The 13,659-nt window shown below is 62.1% G+C and overlaps 2 protein-coding genes across 3 annotated transcripts; one reads left to right on the top strand and one right to left on the bottom strand.

Annotated features, from left to right (window-relative positions):
* Positions 1–235: 235 nt before the first annotated feature.
* SFRP5 (secreted frizzled related protein 5) lies at positions 236–3,143 on the bottom strand. Its single transcript, XM_027710967.2, has 3 exons — positions 2,570–3,143; positions 1,786–1,863; positions 236–1,406 (listed from the first exon to the last, which is right to left on the bottom strand). The coding sequence occupies exons 1-3, from the start codon at positions 3,099–3,101 to the stop codon at positions 1,066–1,068; spliced, it is 951 nt and encodes a 316-aa protein (XP_027566768.1). The 5' UTR covers positions 3,102–3,143; the 3' UTR covers positions 236–1,065.
* Positions 3,144–8,313: 5,170 nt separating this feature from the next.
* GOLGA7B (golgin A7 family member B) lies at positions 8,314–13,469 on the top strand. 2 transcript variants are annotated; one of them, XM_027710987.2, is made up of 5 exons: positions 8,314–8,363; positions 10,930–11,055; positions 11,444–11,596; positions 11,745–11,846; positions 11,961–13,469. In XM_027710987.2, exons 1-5 carry the CDS (start codon positions 8,319–8,321, stop codon positions 12,060–12,062), a joined length of 528 nt encoding a protein of 175 aa, XP_027566788.1. In that variant the 5' UTR covers positions 8,314–8,318; the 3' UTR covers positions 12,063–13,469. The 2 variants fall into 2 exon arrangements, with proteins under 2 accessions (XP_027566788.1, XP_027566789.1); XM_027710988.2 differs by lacking the exon at positions 8,314–8,363 and adding an exon at positions 8,933–9,803.
* The last annotated feature ends 190 nt before the right edge of the window (positions 13,470–13,659 follow it).

The raw sequence follows: 13,659 nt of genomic DNA, 5'->3' as shown, positions 1-13,659 counted from the left end.
AACCATGCCTGTGACTGCTGGGAATTTCATCCCTTGGCTTGTCTGGACTGCCCAGCCTGAGGCTCTGGGCATGGCAGCTGGAGCGGGGTAGAGCCAGAGCTTGGGGTGACCCTGCTCCCTTGGGCTGCCCCATTCAGTTGGCAGGACTGGGACCCCTCTCCCATTCTTCTGGGGTCCCTGAGGGAGCCCCAAGGGGCAGTTGCTCATGAACAACATTGAGCTGGACACAGACTTCTCTGAGGTGGAATAATTTACTGTCGTGTGTATGGGCAAGGGGTGCCTGGGCTGGGTCATGCCAGGGTTGTGTGTGAGGGATGCAGCAGAGCTGGTCTGGGGGCCTTGGAGGTGCACCCCTCCACACACTGAGCCATGTGGAATGAGGGGTGAGGAGCCCGGGCAGGGGCTGTGATGTTCTGGTCACTTGGTCTTGAGGGGAACAGTCTGTGGGGACAGTGGGGCAGAAGGGACCTGCCTTGGCTGGGGTGGGTCTGTGCAAAGGTGAGATCCAGGGCTGGGGTGTGAGCTCAAGGTAAGGGCATGGGATATGTTGGTGGGCTGGAGTAGGGACTGCTTGGGCTGAGGATCTGGGGCAAGTCATGAGGGAGCTGGGCAGGGTACACTCATACAGGGTGGGGGTCCAAGGTACAGCCAAGTGGTCCCAAGAGGGCCAAGCAAGGATCCTAAATGAAAACAAGGGGCTCTAGGCAGCTGGGCAGGGAGCTTGGGAGTAGCCAGGGGTCTCTAGTGCAGACTAGGGCTCACAAGCATGCAGAGCAAAGGTCCTGAGTTCAGCCTAAACTCCTAGATGTGGGCAGGGGTCCTGGGAGCAGAACAGGGGTCCCAAGGGTGCAGAAAAAGGCTCTCAGGAGGAGGCAGGGGTCCTGGTTGTGGATCAAGGCTCCCACAAATGCAGCTGGGAATCCTAGGGATGCGGAGCAGGGTTCTGGGGCACAGCCAAGAGGCTGAGGTGAGCAGAGCTGGGATCCTGGGGTGCGGCTAGAGATGCCAGGGATGTGGTTTTGGGCCAGTGCAGGAGTCCTGGGAGAGGGTATGGTGGGTAGAGTGCTAGTGCTGCCCAGCCCCATAGAGCAAGGGGTGGTAGAGGGGGCAAGGATAGGAGAACATGAACTTGACTGCAAACTTCATCTCCTTGTTGTGCTTCTGCCAGGGGTAGATGGCCAGGAGGAGCAGGCGGCCGCCCACCTTGCGGCCCATCACCAGGAAGCTGCCACTGAGGCTGTCCAGCTGGGGGCAGGGGCAGGCGCCTGCGTTCCTCATGTGCAGCACCATCTTCTTGGTGTCCTTGCGTTTGAGCGGGCCCAGCTTCAGCACCTTCTTCTTCTGGGCAGCCACCAGCCGCCGCTCCCCGTTCTCCTCCGTCATCTCCTTGATGCGCATCTTCACCACTGTGTGGGGCAGCCGAAGGGCATGGTTGGGGGAGGGGGGCATTGCTGGGACACCGGGGAGGGGAGGGTCTGGGCCAGGCACCTGTGCAGAACAGGGTGCAGCCCATCCCTGGGATGGGTCTCTGGGGAAGTTACTATGTGGGAAGGGGAAAGGGGTTATTGAGTGACCCTCCCACATGTCCCTTTCTGTCTATCCCCCCACCAATGTCTCCTCTTGTGGTGCACCCATCCATGCATGGTCTGAAGGGAATGGCCAGGGATCTCCCATGGGGCTGTCCCCATACACCCCCACCCTCTGGTCAACCCCTGCCTGGGCTGTCAGACCTGGGGGAGGCAGACCCCTCTCCAGGGGGGCTGGGAAGCAGACCCCAGCACTCACCAAAGTCACTGGAGCACATCTGCTCCATCATGCCATCCGCCTTGTGCTCCATCTCACACTGGGTGCAGATCTTGGACACTGTGGTGAGAGACTAGTCATTGTCACAGCTTCCTGCTGCTGATACTTGTCACCTGGACCATCTCCTCGGGGACTGCTTGGGAGAGTCTCAGCAGCTTCTCTGCTCCCTAGGCAGCTGTGCTGGGGTAATGGGGGGGCACAGAGCACCTCTCTGGCCAGTGTCCCAGCATCCCCCCCAGCAGAGGGGATATGGGGATGCCCTCCCACCAGATGTTGTCGCTTTGAAGCACAGGAACAGCGAGGGTGGCCCCAGCCTGAAGGGTGTTGTAACAGCCCCGATCCTGACCCTGGGCTGCCTTTGGCTGATGTGCCCTCCCCTATCTGAGGGGACAGCCACCTGCAGCAGCAACGTGGGACTGAGACCCACAGATGCAGTATGCTCTTTGCTGCTGGCATGGGACCCAGAGGAAGGAGGATATAGATAGCACTGTGGTGGATCTGCCAGTGGCTCCCACCTCATCCCATGTTCTCCCCTGTCCTGGGGCAGTTCTGTGCAGGCAGCTGGGTCCCCAGCTCCCTCAAGCAATGAGTGGTGTCCAGACAAAGCAGCTGATGCTGCTGGTACTGCACCCACTCGTGCCCTGCTGCAGACAGAGGGTCCTTGGCCAGTACCAGTGTCCCGAGCTATGCTTCGAGGGGTGAAGGGATGGTGGTGCAGGGGCTCCACATGCATCCCCATCCCATCCACAGTACCCTTCCCACTTACCTGGTGGCGGAGTGGCTTTGCTGTTCCCAAACTGGACGGCAATGCAGAGCTCATGGTCAGAGGGGAACTTGCCACAGTGCAGCATCTCGGGCCAGGGGAAGCCGTAGGACTCCATGACAGGGGCACAGGAGTCACGTACCACCTCACAGAGGGAGCGGCAGGGGTAGACGGGCCGGTCGAGGCAGACGGGGGCGAAGAGGGAGCAGAGGAAGAGCTGCGTGTCAGTGTGGCACTGCTTGGCGAGCAGGGGCACCCAGCTGCCAGCCTGCTGCTTGGCCTCGGCCATGGTCTCGTGCTCCAGCAGGTTGGGCAGCCGCATGCGCTTGTAGCCCACGTCGCGGCAGAGCTGCATGTCGGGCGGGATGTCGAGGCACTGCGGCTCCCGCCCGTAGAAGCGCCCATGGGGCAGGTTCTCGGGCTGCCACCCATAGTAGTCGTAGTGCTGCCCGCCGCCCAGAGACCCTGCCAGCGCCAGCGACAGGGCCAGCAGCGCCGTGCTTCCCGAGCCCGGGGGGCTGCCTGCCTCCGGCATCGCCGCTGCCCGCCTGCCGCTGCCGGCCGTGGCTGCCGAGCGGGACGGGAGCGTGTCTCGGCACCTCGCCTGCTCCCTTAGCGCCTCCCACGCTCGCTGCCCTTTCTAAGGAGGCTGGAGGCCTCTCCGGCAGCCAATCTGCTCTGGCTGCCGGGCCCCCCGGGGCTGGCCCCCGGCTCCCCCCCCCCAGCCTGCCCACCCCGCTGCCCCAGCCCTCCCTCTCTCCTCGGTGCATGGTGCTCCATGCCTCCCACCCTCCCAGGGAGCCTCTCTGCATGCACCCCTTCAGCCCACCCTGGCGCTGTGTGTCCCTGGGGTGATGCTGTCTGGAAGGGCTGGCTTGTCTGTCCCATGGGGATGTGCTGTGGGCACAAGGTGCCCCCATTATACACCAGTCCCCCTGCCCGTCCCGACTGGCACCCCAGAGGCATGCCCTGTCAGGTGCCAGGGGATGTTGGTTATTACCCTGTGCCCCTTCTCTGTCCTGTGCCCCATGGGGTCTGGGTTTGGGTATGCTTGGGGTTTAGAGGATGGAGGAATAGGGCATCCCAGAGGCTTCATGCTTCAGCACTGGGGGAGAGCTGAGGTACCCAGGTGCCATGTGTACCATCAATGCCAAGGTGATGCCAATAGGCATGGAGTTTTTATTCTTCATGGGTGGCCCAGTCAGCATGCACTTTGGACAGCCCATGGTCTGCTAGGCACAGGTCTGCTGGGGTTACACCTCCCAGCAAAGGGCTTTCACACAGGCTCTGCCAGTGCCCAGGGTGTGGGCAAAGCTGCAGCCCAAGTGGGGTGAGAGTCCTGCCAGGGCCACATTCCCCCATTCCCTTGGAGATGGGCTGGGCCAGGGGGTGCAAGACTTAAGACCCCATTAGAAGCCCATTTGTCTGCAGGGGTTATCTGGGACATCCCCTCCCTTTCCCGTGATCGATGCTCCAGCCTGGCCAACAGGCTTTGGGCTGTCGCTGGCCCCTGCCTGCCGGATAAGGCAGCTCTGTTAATGGTGATAGAGCAAACAGTCCAGTTCACGCAGTGATAGCAGCTGCTCTTTGCCCTGGGCTGGGGACAGGGATCGTTCCCCCAGTCCTGGTGGGGTCCATCTGCTTTGAGGCCATGCTGGGAACCTCAGCCACACGACCTACCCTTGCCTGCAGCCTGCCTGCCCTGCCCATGCCCTCTGTGCTGGGCTCAGCAGCCATCACTGCATCACTGATGCTTACTGCCAGCCCGAGGGTGGGCTGGGTTCATCTCACCCCAGCCGAGCCCGGAGATGGCACCATTAATGTGTAACTGCCGGGGAGCCCGATAAGATAGAGCGGCCCTTTATCAGGGCTGCCTGGTAGCAGGAGGGAGGGTGCTGGAGGGATCAGGCTGTCACGGCAGGAGTGAGATTGTCTGGAGATAAATGCTGATAGAAAATAACTAATCCGTGATGGATGGGCTTGGGCAGGGTGTAACTGCCATGAGAGCTAGGCTGGGAAGGGGCTGGCAAGGCCTGGGAGCAGGAGTTGGGAGGTGGAGGCAGAGCAAGGCTGTGTGTGCAGGGTGGAGTTGCCAGTGTGTGGGATGCTGAGCACAGCCATGGGTGTGCCATGATGAAGGTGAGGGGGCTGGTGAGGCTGGGGTTGAGTGAGGGGCTCTCTGCCAGCTGGCCCAGTCCCTCTGTCTGTCACGATGCCTTCATTAGAGCCACTGAATCACCTCCTGTCAACATGGCCATGCTGGGGGGAGCGCGGCTGGCTTCAGGATAGGGATGTCCATTCCTGCTCCCACCCTTCTAGGTGTCCTGGCAGCCTTGTCTCTGAGCTGAGACTTTGCCTCTGCTCTAGGGGTTCCCTGATGCACTCCCATTGCTTCCTTAACCCTTTTCTACCCAGGATGCCTCAGGGGAGGTAGATCTGGGGTGTACCCCAGAGAAGGGTATGGACCCAAGGTAGGTGGATCTGGCACCCTTCCCTGCATGCTGTCTGCACAGGTTGATCTAGTGTCCACATTCCTGTCCTGCAGCCATGCAACTGTCTGGGAGACTGACACTTGTGCCTGTCACTCCAGGGAGCTGGCTGTGCCAGCACTTGTGTCACTGCCTGTGTCGCCTGTCACAGCAGCGAGGACAGAAGCGGGGCCATGGGAGCTGCCCCCTCTGCAGTGGGGACCTCAGGGACGGTGAGCCAGAGTGGCAGGGTAAGAGGACATCCCCCTGAGGGTACCCCATTGACACTCCAGGCCCTCCCTATGGAGGACCTGTGCCTGGTTGTAGCACAGAGGAGATCTGAGCTGGGGGAGCAGGAGGCTCCTGGGAAATGAGATGCTGAGAAGGACCTTGGCCTCCTCTTTCCATCCTTGTGTCCCACTCTCCTGCCTCAGCTTTGGGTGCTACTGACCTTGTTTCTGTGAGTAAAGATGCATCCCCTGGGCCTGGGTGGGCTGACTGGGCTGGATGGGTTCTCTCCCATCCTACTGTCCTTCCCATCCTGATTCTTGGGCTATGTCAGTGCTGGACATGGGATGCACTCGCTGTGGAGCAGGGATGTCTGGGAGAGGACAGCACACTGGGGCTGACCATTCAGGGGCCCTCAGGAAGGGACAGCATGCTGGGGCTGTCTGTGCAGGGACACGTGTCCGAGGGTGTCCAGCAGCTGAAAGGAGAGAGCACCCTGGCTGGGGGGCAATGCTGGGCTGGCAGCACAGCTCCATGGGGGTGGCCCTGCCTGGGAGTACTTGTGGGAGTTTGGGGCATGACTGGGGACACTGTGGGGTCGAGGTAGCCCGGGGGCAATGTGGAACCATCAGGGTGGGCAGCGCACAGGGTCAGTGGTGGCTGTGCACTTGCCCTGCGCCCACACACGCTCACTTGCCCGGCAGCCCCAGGAATGTGCTGGCAGCGTTCCCAGCCCAGCTGCAGAGCTGACGCGCTCTCCCAACCCCGACCCAGCACCTCCTGGCCCTACCCAGTTCCTGCCAGCTTGCAAACAGACCCTCCCTGTTCACTGCCGGACACCCCGGTCCTGGCCCCCAGCACCTGGTCCTGCTCAGCAGGGCAGGGAGGGGGCATGTCCCATGTGGGGGACCCTCTGAGGAAGAGTCCCTTTGCTTCATGGCGTGGCACTACATATAGGGACCTCCTATGTAGTGCTGTTTGCCCCTCCCCACCCCACTGGGGAGGTGGGAAAAGCCACCCATGTCTGCTCCCAGCACAACCCCATCCCTGTGTGGTAGCAATCCTTGCACAGCCTCAGCTCTCAGCTGGCACCTTTGCTAAAGCCAGACCTTGGCAACTGGCTCCAAAACCACATCCTCCTCTGCTTGCCTGTTTGCAGGAGGATGCTGAGTCCCCTAGCACCTGTGGACTTCCTCGGGATGTGCTAGGGGGCTGTCCCCACCCTCTGCAGGGGCTCCCAGCGCAGTGGGGTGCACCAGAACCATCCCTTGGTATGGACACAGCTGAACACGGCAGTGCTTGCAGATGCCACAGAGGGGGGCCCACTCTTGGAGTGCTCAGTCGGTAGGGTCAGTGGCCCCAGTTTGGGGCAGTCTCCACGTCCTGCTTGAAGGGGCAGGCTGAGGCACTTGGAGCTGTTTTCCAGAGGCTCACAGTGTGGGGGATGTGTCCCCCTCCCCCCCCACAGGTGCACACACCTGGCATCTCTCAGGAAAGGTTATCAGCTAATCATATGGCCCCGCTGTCTTTGCGCCTCCCAAATGTCACTGTTGTCCTCACTGGATGGTGATCTCATGCTCCCCCACCAATAATGAAAGCCCTCCCAGTGCCGTGGGAAGCAGCTGCCAGAACCTGGCCCTGTTGTGGCCTCTTTGAAGCAGAGCTGGAGCCGCTGACAGCCCCGACAGGCAGGAGAGGGGGCTCAGCAGGCAGTGGGTGCAGGATGGGGCCCCAGGGGTTGGTCCTGGACTGGTTGCAGGACTCCAGCTGTCCTCCATGGCCTCCAGCCACCCTGCTGGGGCTACAGGGAGGGTTGAGATGCTGGGATGGGGTGCAGAAGTGTGCACCCGGAGACACACTAGGGACACGCCCTGTTCCTGGTCTGGGAGCCAAGTGCAGGGGCTGAACCAGGGGCACTGCTGGGGCATGGCTGCTGTGATGTGATGGGCACAGGCATACTGTCTGTGCAGGGTTGGCCATAGGGATCCTAAGTATGTCCTGTGTCTGTCCCATAGGGCCAGGGGCAGGGCCTGTGGGCAGCTAGCCAGAGCCAGAGGCAAAAGGAGATCCATCCGATCCAAGGGGGCTGTGCAAGACAGGTCAGAGTCACTTCACTCCAGGCACAGAGGAAAACTCAAGTAGGGGAGTAAAGGCAGCTCTGGCAGCAGCCATGCCTATCCCTGCTTCAGGGCAGCCTAAAAATAGTCCCTCAGGGCTGAGCAGATGGAGCAAAAGGGACAGAGCCCTGTTGCTGCAGGCACCTTGCCAGCCCCCCTCACAGTGCTGGGGTTGAGGGAGCAACAAGGCCATGCAGCATTTTAGGGCTGCCCTGAGCTCTTACTGTCCCTGATCCTACTGCCTGGGATCCCTTTGGCTATGCCAGCCCCCTCGACCTCTGACCTGCCTTGCTGGAAGCCATGGCACAGCATGGCAGGACCTGTCATGGCATGGCATGGCAGCAGCCTATTTCTTCTGCATGGGAACCAGCAGAGTCTATCCCTGCTCTGGTTAAAACTGGAAAGCCCATGATGGTGCACCCTGCCTGGGGGAGCTGGTAGACCCTGGTGGGCTCTGGAGGTGCTGGGGACCACAGATACCATAGGTAGGGCCAGGGGCTGTATGGTGATGGGGAACACTTTGGGTCAGGTCAGGGCTATCCATGTCCTGCCTGTCACTGGGCAGTATGGCTGGCAGAGAGTGGCTCCCCATAATGGGGTGATGTCAAAGGGATGACAAAGGATACTTCTTGACACGTGCCCTGGTCCTGCAGACAGCAGGTCCATGGCTTATGAGACAAACGGAGCCCAGAACCTGGGTTGGTGCAGCCAGAGAAGAGACATCCCTGGGGCAACACTACAGGTGGAGGATGATGGGCAGAGCCTGGGGTGGCGGGGACAGCTAAAGCCCCCTGACTGCTCTTGGCCCCTCACTGCAGCACGGGAGAGCAAACTTCATCTCTTGGCAGGCACAGCATTGCCATGGCAACTGGCAGGACCTGCCAGGTGGGCAGGAGAGCACTGACGTGGCAGTGACATGCAGCATGGGAGGGAGATGGGATGCAGGGTCTCGGTTTGGGGACATCTGGGGACATGCTTGGGAGTGTAAGCACAATGCATGTGCATCAGAGTGCATGCCTGGGGTACATGGGGTATGTGGGCAAATGTGGGCATCTGATTGCATGCACGAGTGCCTGTGCCAGTGTGCATGCACGTGTTTGGGTGCATGGGAGACTTCACACGCCACCCCCTGAGGGGGGTCCTTTGGTTTTGTGGCACTGTCAGGGCAGGGTGTACCTCACTGCTCCGGGCTGTGGGCTGGCAGGGCTGCTCTGAACCATGGGAGCAAGAGGTTTCCCCAAAAACTATGGGATCCATAGCTTTGTGTCTGTGGGGGAGATGTGTCCTCCAACTGGGGTCCCTGACTGCATGTGTCCTTTGGTCCCTTGGTAACAAACCCTGCCTGCTCTAGAGAATGGGGACCGCGCACCAACCACCCCAGGGCTCTGCCTCTATTTGCCCTGCCCAAAGCCTGCACTGGTGCTCAGGGCAGGGGGATTAGAAGTCAGACAGAGCTGCCCCTGCACTGCAGGCAGCTGGCCATGCTGTGTTTGCTGTGTTCACTGTGTTCTTTGTATTAGTTGTGTGTGTTAGCTGTATTAGCTCTATTAGCTGTGTTAGCTGTGTTCCCTGACAAGGCATACACGCTGGCAGGGCCCTGAGCTGCCTCCAGCATTGCCCAGGTGTTGAGGGATGGGCTGGCTGCTCTCCTGCCTGCCAAGGGCCCTGTGCCCAGCTACTGCATCCCTCTCACCCCACCACGGTCCCAGCCAGGAGCCGCCCCCTCCTTCACCTCTCGGGAGAGCGTCTCTTCCCCCCGTTTGGCATTTCTCCGGCTCTAATTGAGCTGTCAATGGGCAGAGATAATAGGGAATTCGTTAGCTCTGTCTTTGATGTCTGCCCGCCCTGCGACCGCAGCGCCAGCTGCAACTCCTTCGCAAACAAACAGCTTCAGACGAGATCCCTTGGCACGGCGAACTGCCAGCCGCACGGTCGACTCCCCAAATCGCTGCCGTTCCAGCCTCATGGAACAGACCCCCTGTTACCTCCAGCAGCACCCCCTCGGCAGCCAAGTTCCCCCATAGGGACCTACAGCTGCATCCCAAAGGCACCCGGGCTCCGCTACCCGCCGTGCCAGACCCCCGGGGACACCCAGCAGCAGCCCTCCTTCTAAACCCCTCTCCAGGGCCAGCCGCGGGGCAGCGGGTACCGCCGTCCGCAGCAAGGGGCCCGCGTCCTGCAGGGGCCCCGTGCCGGTATCAGCGGGCGCCCATCCCCGGTGCCTCGGGGCGGGCCGCGGCGGACCGGGCGGCTGCGCACACGGGCGGCCGGGCCCGCCTCCGCCGCTCGGCTCGGCAGCACCGCGGACAGCGCCCGGCCCCGAGAGGCTCCGCACGGCCCCGGTGACGGCGTCGGTCCGGTCCGGTCCGGCCCCCCCGGCACGGCACAGCCCGGCCCGGCGCCCGCCGCGCCATGGCCACGGAGGTGGGTGCGCGGCGGCAGGGCGGGGGCACCCCGGCGGCGGCACCTCCCGGGGCCGCGCTGCGGCGGAGCCCCCCCGCTCCGCCCTGCCCTGCCCGCCGCCACCGGCTGCCTGGGCGCGGCGGGGCGAGGGCTCCGCGAGCGGTGCTGCTGCGGGAGGACAGCGCGGCGCTGGGGTCCGTGCGGGGGGAGTGTGGGACCGGGGGCTGCGAGGGTTCTGTGTGCACGAAAAGGCCGGTGTGTATATGGGGTGCCTGAAGGAGTGTGGGGGTGCAGGGTGGGTGCAGAGTGCCTTTGGTGGAGGGAGCAGCGTGCGTTTGGGTTGGGGCACCCCGGGGAGAGGGATGGTTGTGGGACTTGGGGTCCTTGTCTCAGATGCCGTGGGCGGGACGTGGGCCAGGGACAGACGGTCTGTGGGGCAGAGAGCAGGTGGTGGCCCCATGTCACCCAGGGCAAGCGCAGGGAGGGGCCTTAGACCCGCCCTTGGCACAACCTGGTCCCTCTATCCACCTCTCCAGCCACCCCACAACCCAGAGTTCGGGCGGCTAGCACGGGCCTTCACACCCCATGGGGAATCAGGGCTTAGCATCTATCGCAGAATCTGCTGATCCCTTTTCTGCAGCCTCCCCGCTGCAGCCTGCTCACCTACTGTGCCACTGCTGCAGCCTTGCTGCCCGGCCACTGCTCCTGCTCGGCTCACTCCCGTCTTCCTGCCTAGGAGCTGCTGGGTTGGCTGTGTACTGGGGTACTGCTTAGGACACGGGGCTGTCCCCTCCCTGGGCCATGGCCCGCTATGAACACACACTCGTGCATGCAGGAACCAGTATGGGTGAGCTCTGACAGCAGCCTGGGGCAGGGAGCACACTCATTTGCCCACGCTCTGAGTAGGGGGCTGCCACAGCACCCTCCCCTTGCCACCATCCTCTCCTCACCACTTGCTTCACATCTCCAACACTGAGCTGTGCTCACGGCATGACACAGCCCATGCTAGGTGTTCCCTGTCCTGGGGGTTGTGCGAGCCTACAGACCCTGACACCGGGGGAATGGCTGCTCCTCAGGCCCCCAGCTCTCCAGCAGGGATGCCTGGCACCCGCTGGCTGCAGCCCCCCGTATCACCCACTGCCCCCAGGTGCACAGCCTGCAGGAGCTGCGGCGCAGCGCGTCCCTGGCCACCAAGGTCTTCGTGCAGCGGGATTACAGTGATGGGACCACATGCCAGTTCCAGACAAAGTTTCCCCCTGAACTGGAGAGCCGGGTAGGAAGACTGACAGATTGACAGGGTGGTGCCCTATGGCAGTGCCTTATAGGGGCTCAGAGGGTAGAGGGGTCTAAAGGCGTGGGGCCTCCACGGGATGTGGTGTAGCCCTGGGCCAGCCAGTGCTGCTGGGTGCATGCAATCACAGTCACCTTGCCTGCTGTGCAAAGACTTGGATGCTACTGGGGACTGGGAGGCTCTGGTGAAGCCTGCAGGCTCAGCAGATCTTGGCATGGGTGGGATGTGGGCAGGTGCCAGCGAGCTGAGGCATCAGCGGGGCAGGGAGGAGAGAGTTAAGTGCTCTCCAGATCCCCTCAGGAATGGGGACAGGGCAGTGCAGGGAGTCAGCCTCTGGCCAGACTCCTCTTCACTCTGGTTTCTGTCCTAGATTGAGCGGCAACTCTTTGAGGAAACTGTGAAAACCCTAAACGGCTTCTACGCTGAGGCAGAGAAGATTGGGGGCAGCTCATACCTGGAGGGGTGCCTGGCCTGTGCCACTGCCTATTTCATCTTCCTTTGCATGGAGACACATTATGAGAAGGTGCTGAGGTGCAGGGGAGGGCTCAGGGATGGGTATGTCTGGCAGTAGGCACAGGGACGGCTCAGAGATGGCACAGGGAGCAGGGGGCTGAAGGCCAGAGCAGGCAGCACTGCTGGCAGGCCCTGAGTGTCCCTCTGTGTGCTGGCAGGTACTGAAGAAGATCTCCAAGTATATCCAGGACCAGAACGAGAAGATCTATGCGCCACGGGGGCTGCTGCTCACTGATCCTCTGGAGCGTGGCATGAGGGTTGTATCCTGCAGGCAGCAGAGTGCTGGGGGGATGGCAAGGGGTGGAGGGACATTGGGAGTGGTTGCCAGGCAATTGGGCTAGCACATTTCACTGATGATCCTTAGCGGGGCCCAGATTGAGATCTCCATCTACGAGGACCGGTGCAGCAGCGGCAGCTCCAGCAGCGGCAGCTCCAGCAGCAGCAGCGGTGGGGGTGGTGGGGCGGGGGGCCGGTGACTGGCAGGGAGTCCCTGCAGGGACTCGTACTGCCGGGACAGTGGCCTCTCCGAGCTCCGCAGGCTGCACTACCAGAGCACCCGCTTCTGAGCCCAGGGAGAGCGGGAGGGGGAGGCTGTGGCTACCCGGTGGGGCTGCCCACCCCCATCTACTCTATGCCCCCCACAGTGAGTCTGGCCCTGATCGGACCCACTGTGGGCAGGGGCTAGTGCTGGGGTATCCCAGGTGCTTCCCACTGAGCCAAACTGTTGCCAAGGGGCTCCCGCAGCCCTCTGTGTTCTTGGTGCTGCTGTCCCTTCCCCAAGCGAATGGGGCTTGCCCTGCTGTGGGCAGCCACAGGTGGCAGTGCCCTGTTGCCATGGATCGGGGAGTCAGGGGATTGGAAAAGCCCTCAGCAGCACTAAGGGGGGGATGCACACTTAGCCCCATGACCACAGGCACTGAGCTCTTGCTTCACCCCCTCCTTGGGGCACCCTGCTCTTGGTGCTACGGCGTGGGCTCAGCTGCTGCGTGTCCACTGCCCAGGGTGTCTGCAGAGCCTTGGTGCCGCTTCTTTTGCATGATGGTGCCATACATTCTCCCCAGCCCTGCCCCAAATGCTGCCTGTTGCTGCTCCCCAGCCTTGGCCACATGCTCTCACCCATCTGGCAGTGCATCCTCGCCAGCAGCATCCTCGCCAGCAGCATCCTTTAGCACTACCATGACACTGGGCACTTGCTTCTGCTCCCTCCCTGACCTGGTGCTAAACCCAGCTGGACCCAGAAAGCTCCCCAGCCCAGTGTCCAAGGCAGGGAGGTGCAGTGCTGGGCAGGCTCCTGCCCCTGTGCCATGTGCCCCGGGCTCATGCATGGCCCAGTATAGTTGAGGCTAAGCTGTGGCATGGCTGAGGCAGGCTCCCTGCCCAGTCCTGGCAGAGCCTGCCCATACCTGGCTGCAGCTCCCTGTCTGCACTGCCCCATGACCTGCTTCAATGCAGGGACAGTGCCTGGTGGAGCAGCTCCACCGGGACCCTTCCTCTCACACTGCTGAGCCCTCTCCTGCCCACGTGTCCTGCATGCATCTGCCACCAGCACCCTAATTCTCAGCCTGGCCTGTGGTGGGGACCCCAATGGGCACCTGGGCTTGGCTGCAAGGTGTGGAGGTTCATGGTCCAGGGTCAGATAGGGGGAAATACAAGGGTCCCTGTGACATCCAGCACCTCGAGGAGAAGAACTCCTGTCCGGGTGCAGGGCTGAACCGAGCCAGCATTTCTCTCCTGGGGTCCTGGAGGGAGGACTCTGCCCTGTGGGACTCCCTTTGGCTCGGTCATGACGTGTGTGAGGGGTGGCCCTGGCCTCAACATTCCTGCTGGAGCCCCCCTGCATGGAGACCTTCCTCAATAAACCCCACGCTTCTTCTCCCACTGCCTGCCCTGCATCTTCTTGTGCTGGTGGTGGTGGGGGAGCAGGACAACATTGTGGGGGCAGAGTCAGGCTGGGTATCCCTTATCACACTGGTGTGTACAGATCCCCATGAGGATGGTGAGTGTGGGGGAAATGAGGGTGAGGGATGGGCCAGATGGGGCAGTCTATGGGAGGACAGGGACAGACCTGTGTAG

This window comes from Pipra filicauda, unplaced genomic scaffold, assembly GCF_003945595.2.
Source record: "Pipra filicauda isolate LSUMZ 115617 unplaced genomic scaffold, ASM394559v2 scaffold15_size4787011_pilon, whole genome shotgun sequence".
In the NCBI taxonomy this organism is placed as follows: domain Eukaryota; kingdom Metazoa; phylum Chordata; class Aves; order Passeriformes; family Pipridae; genus Pipra; species Pipra filicauda.
The sequence above is the reverse complement of the archived record's forward strand: the minus strand, read 5'-3'. Positions and strand labels throughout refer to the sequence as shown.

Coding starts and splice junctions, on each gene's coding strand:
- SFRP5 (XM_027710967.2), bottom strand. CDS start 3,101: ATGCCGGAGGCAGGCAGCCCCCCGGGCTCGGGAAGCACGGCGCTGCTG. Junction 1,864..2,569: donor CAAAGCCACTCCGCCACCAG/GTAAGTGGGAAG, acceptor CTCTCACCACAG/TGTCCAAGATCTGCACCCAG. Junction 1,407..1,785: donor GATGTGCTCCAGTGACTTTG/GTGAGTGCTGGG, acceptor TGCCCCACACAG/TGGTGAAGATGCGCATCAAG.
- GOLGA7B (XM_027710987.2), top strand. CDS start 8,319: ATGCAGGGTCTCGGTTTGGGGACATCTGGGGACATGCTTGGGAGT. Junction 11,597..11,744: donor TGGAGACACATTATGAGAAG/GTGCTGAGGTGC, acceptor GTGTGCTGGCAG/GTACTGAAGAAGATCTCCAA. Junction 11,847..11,960: donor TGGAGCGTGGCATGAGGGTT/GTATCCTGCAGG, acceptor AGCGGGGCCCAG/ATTGAGATCTCCATCTACGA.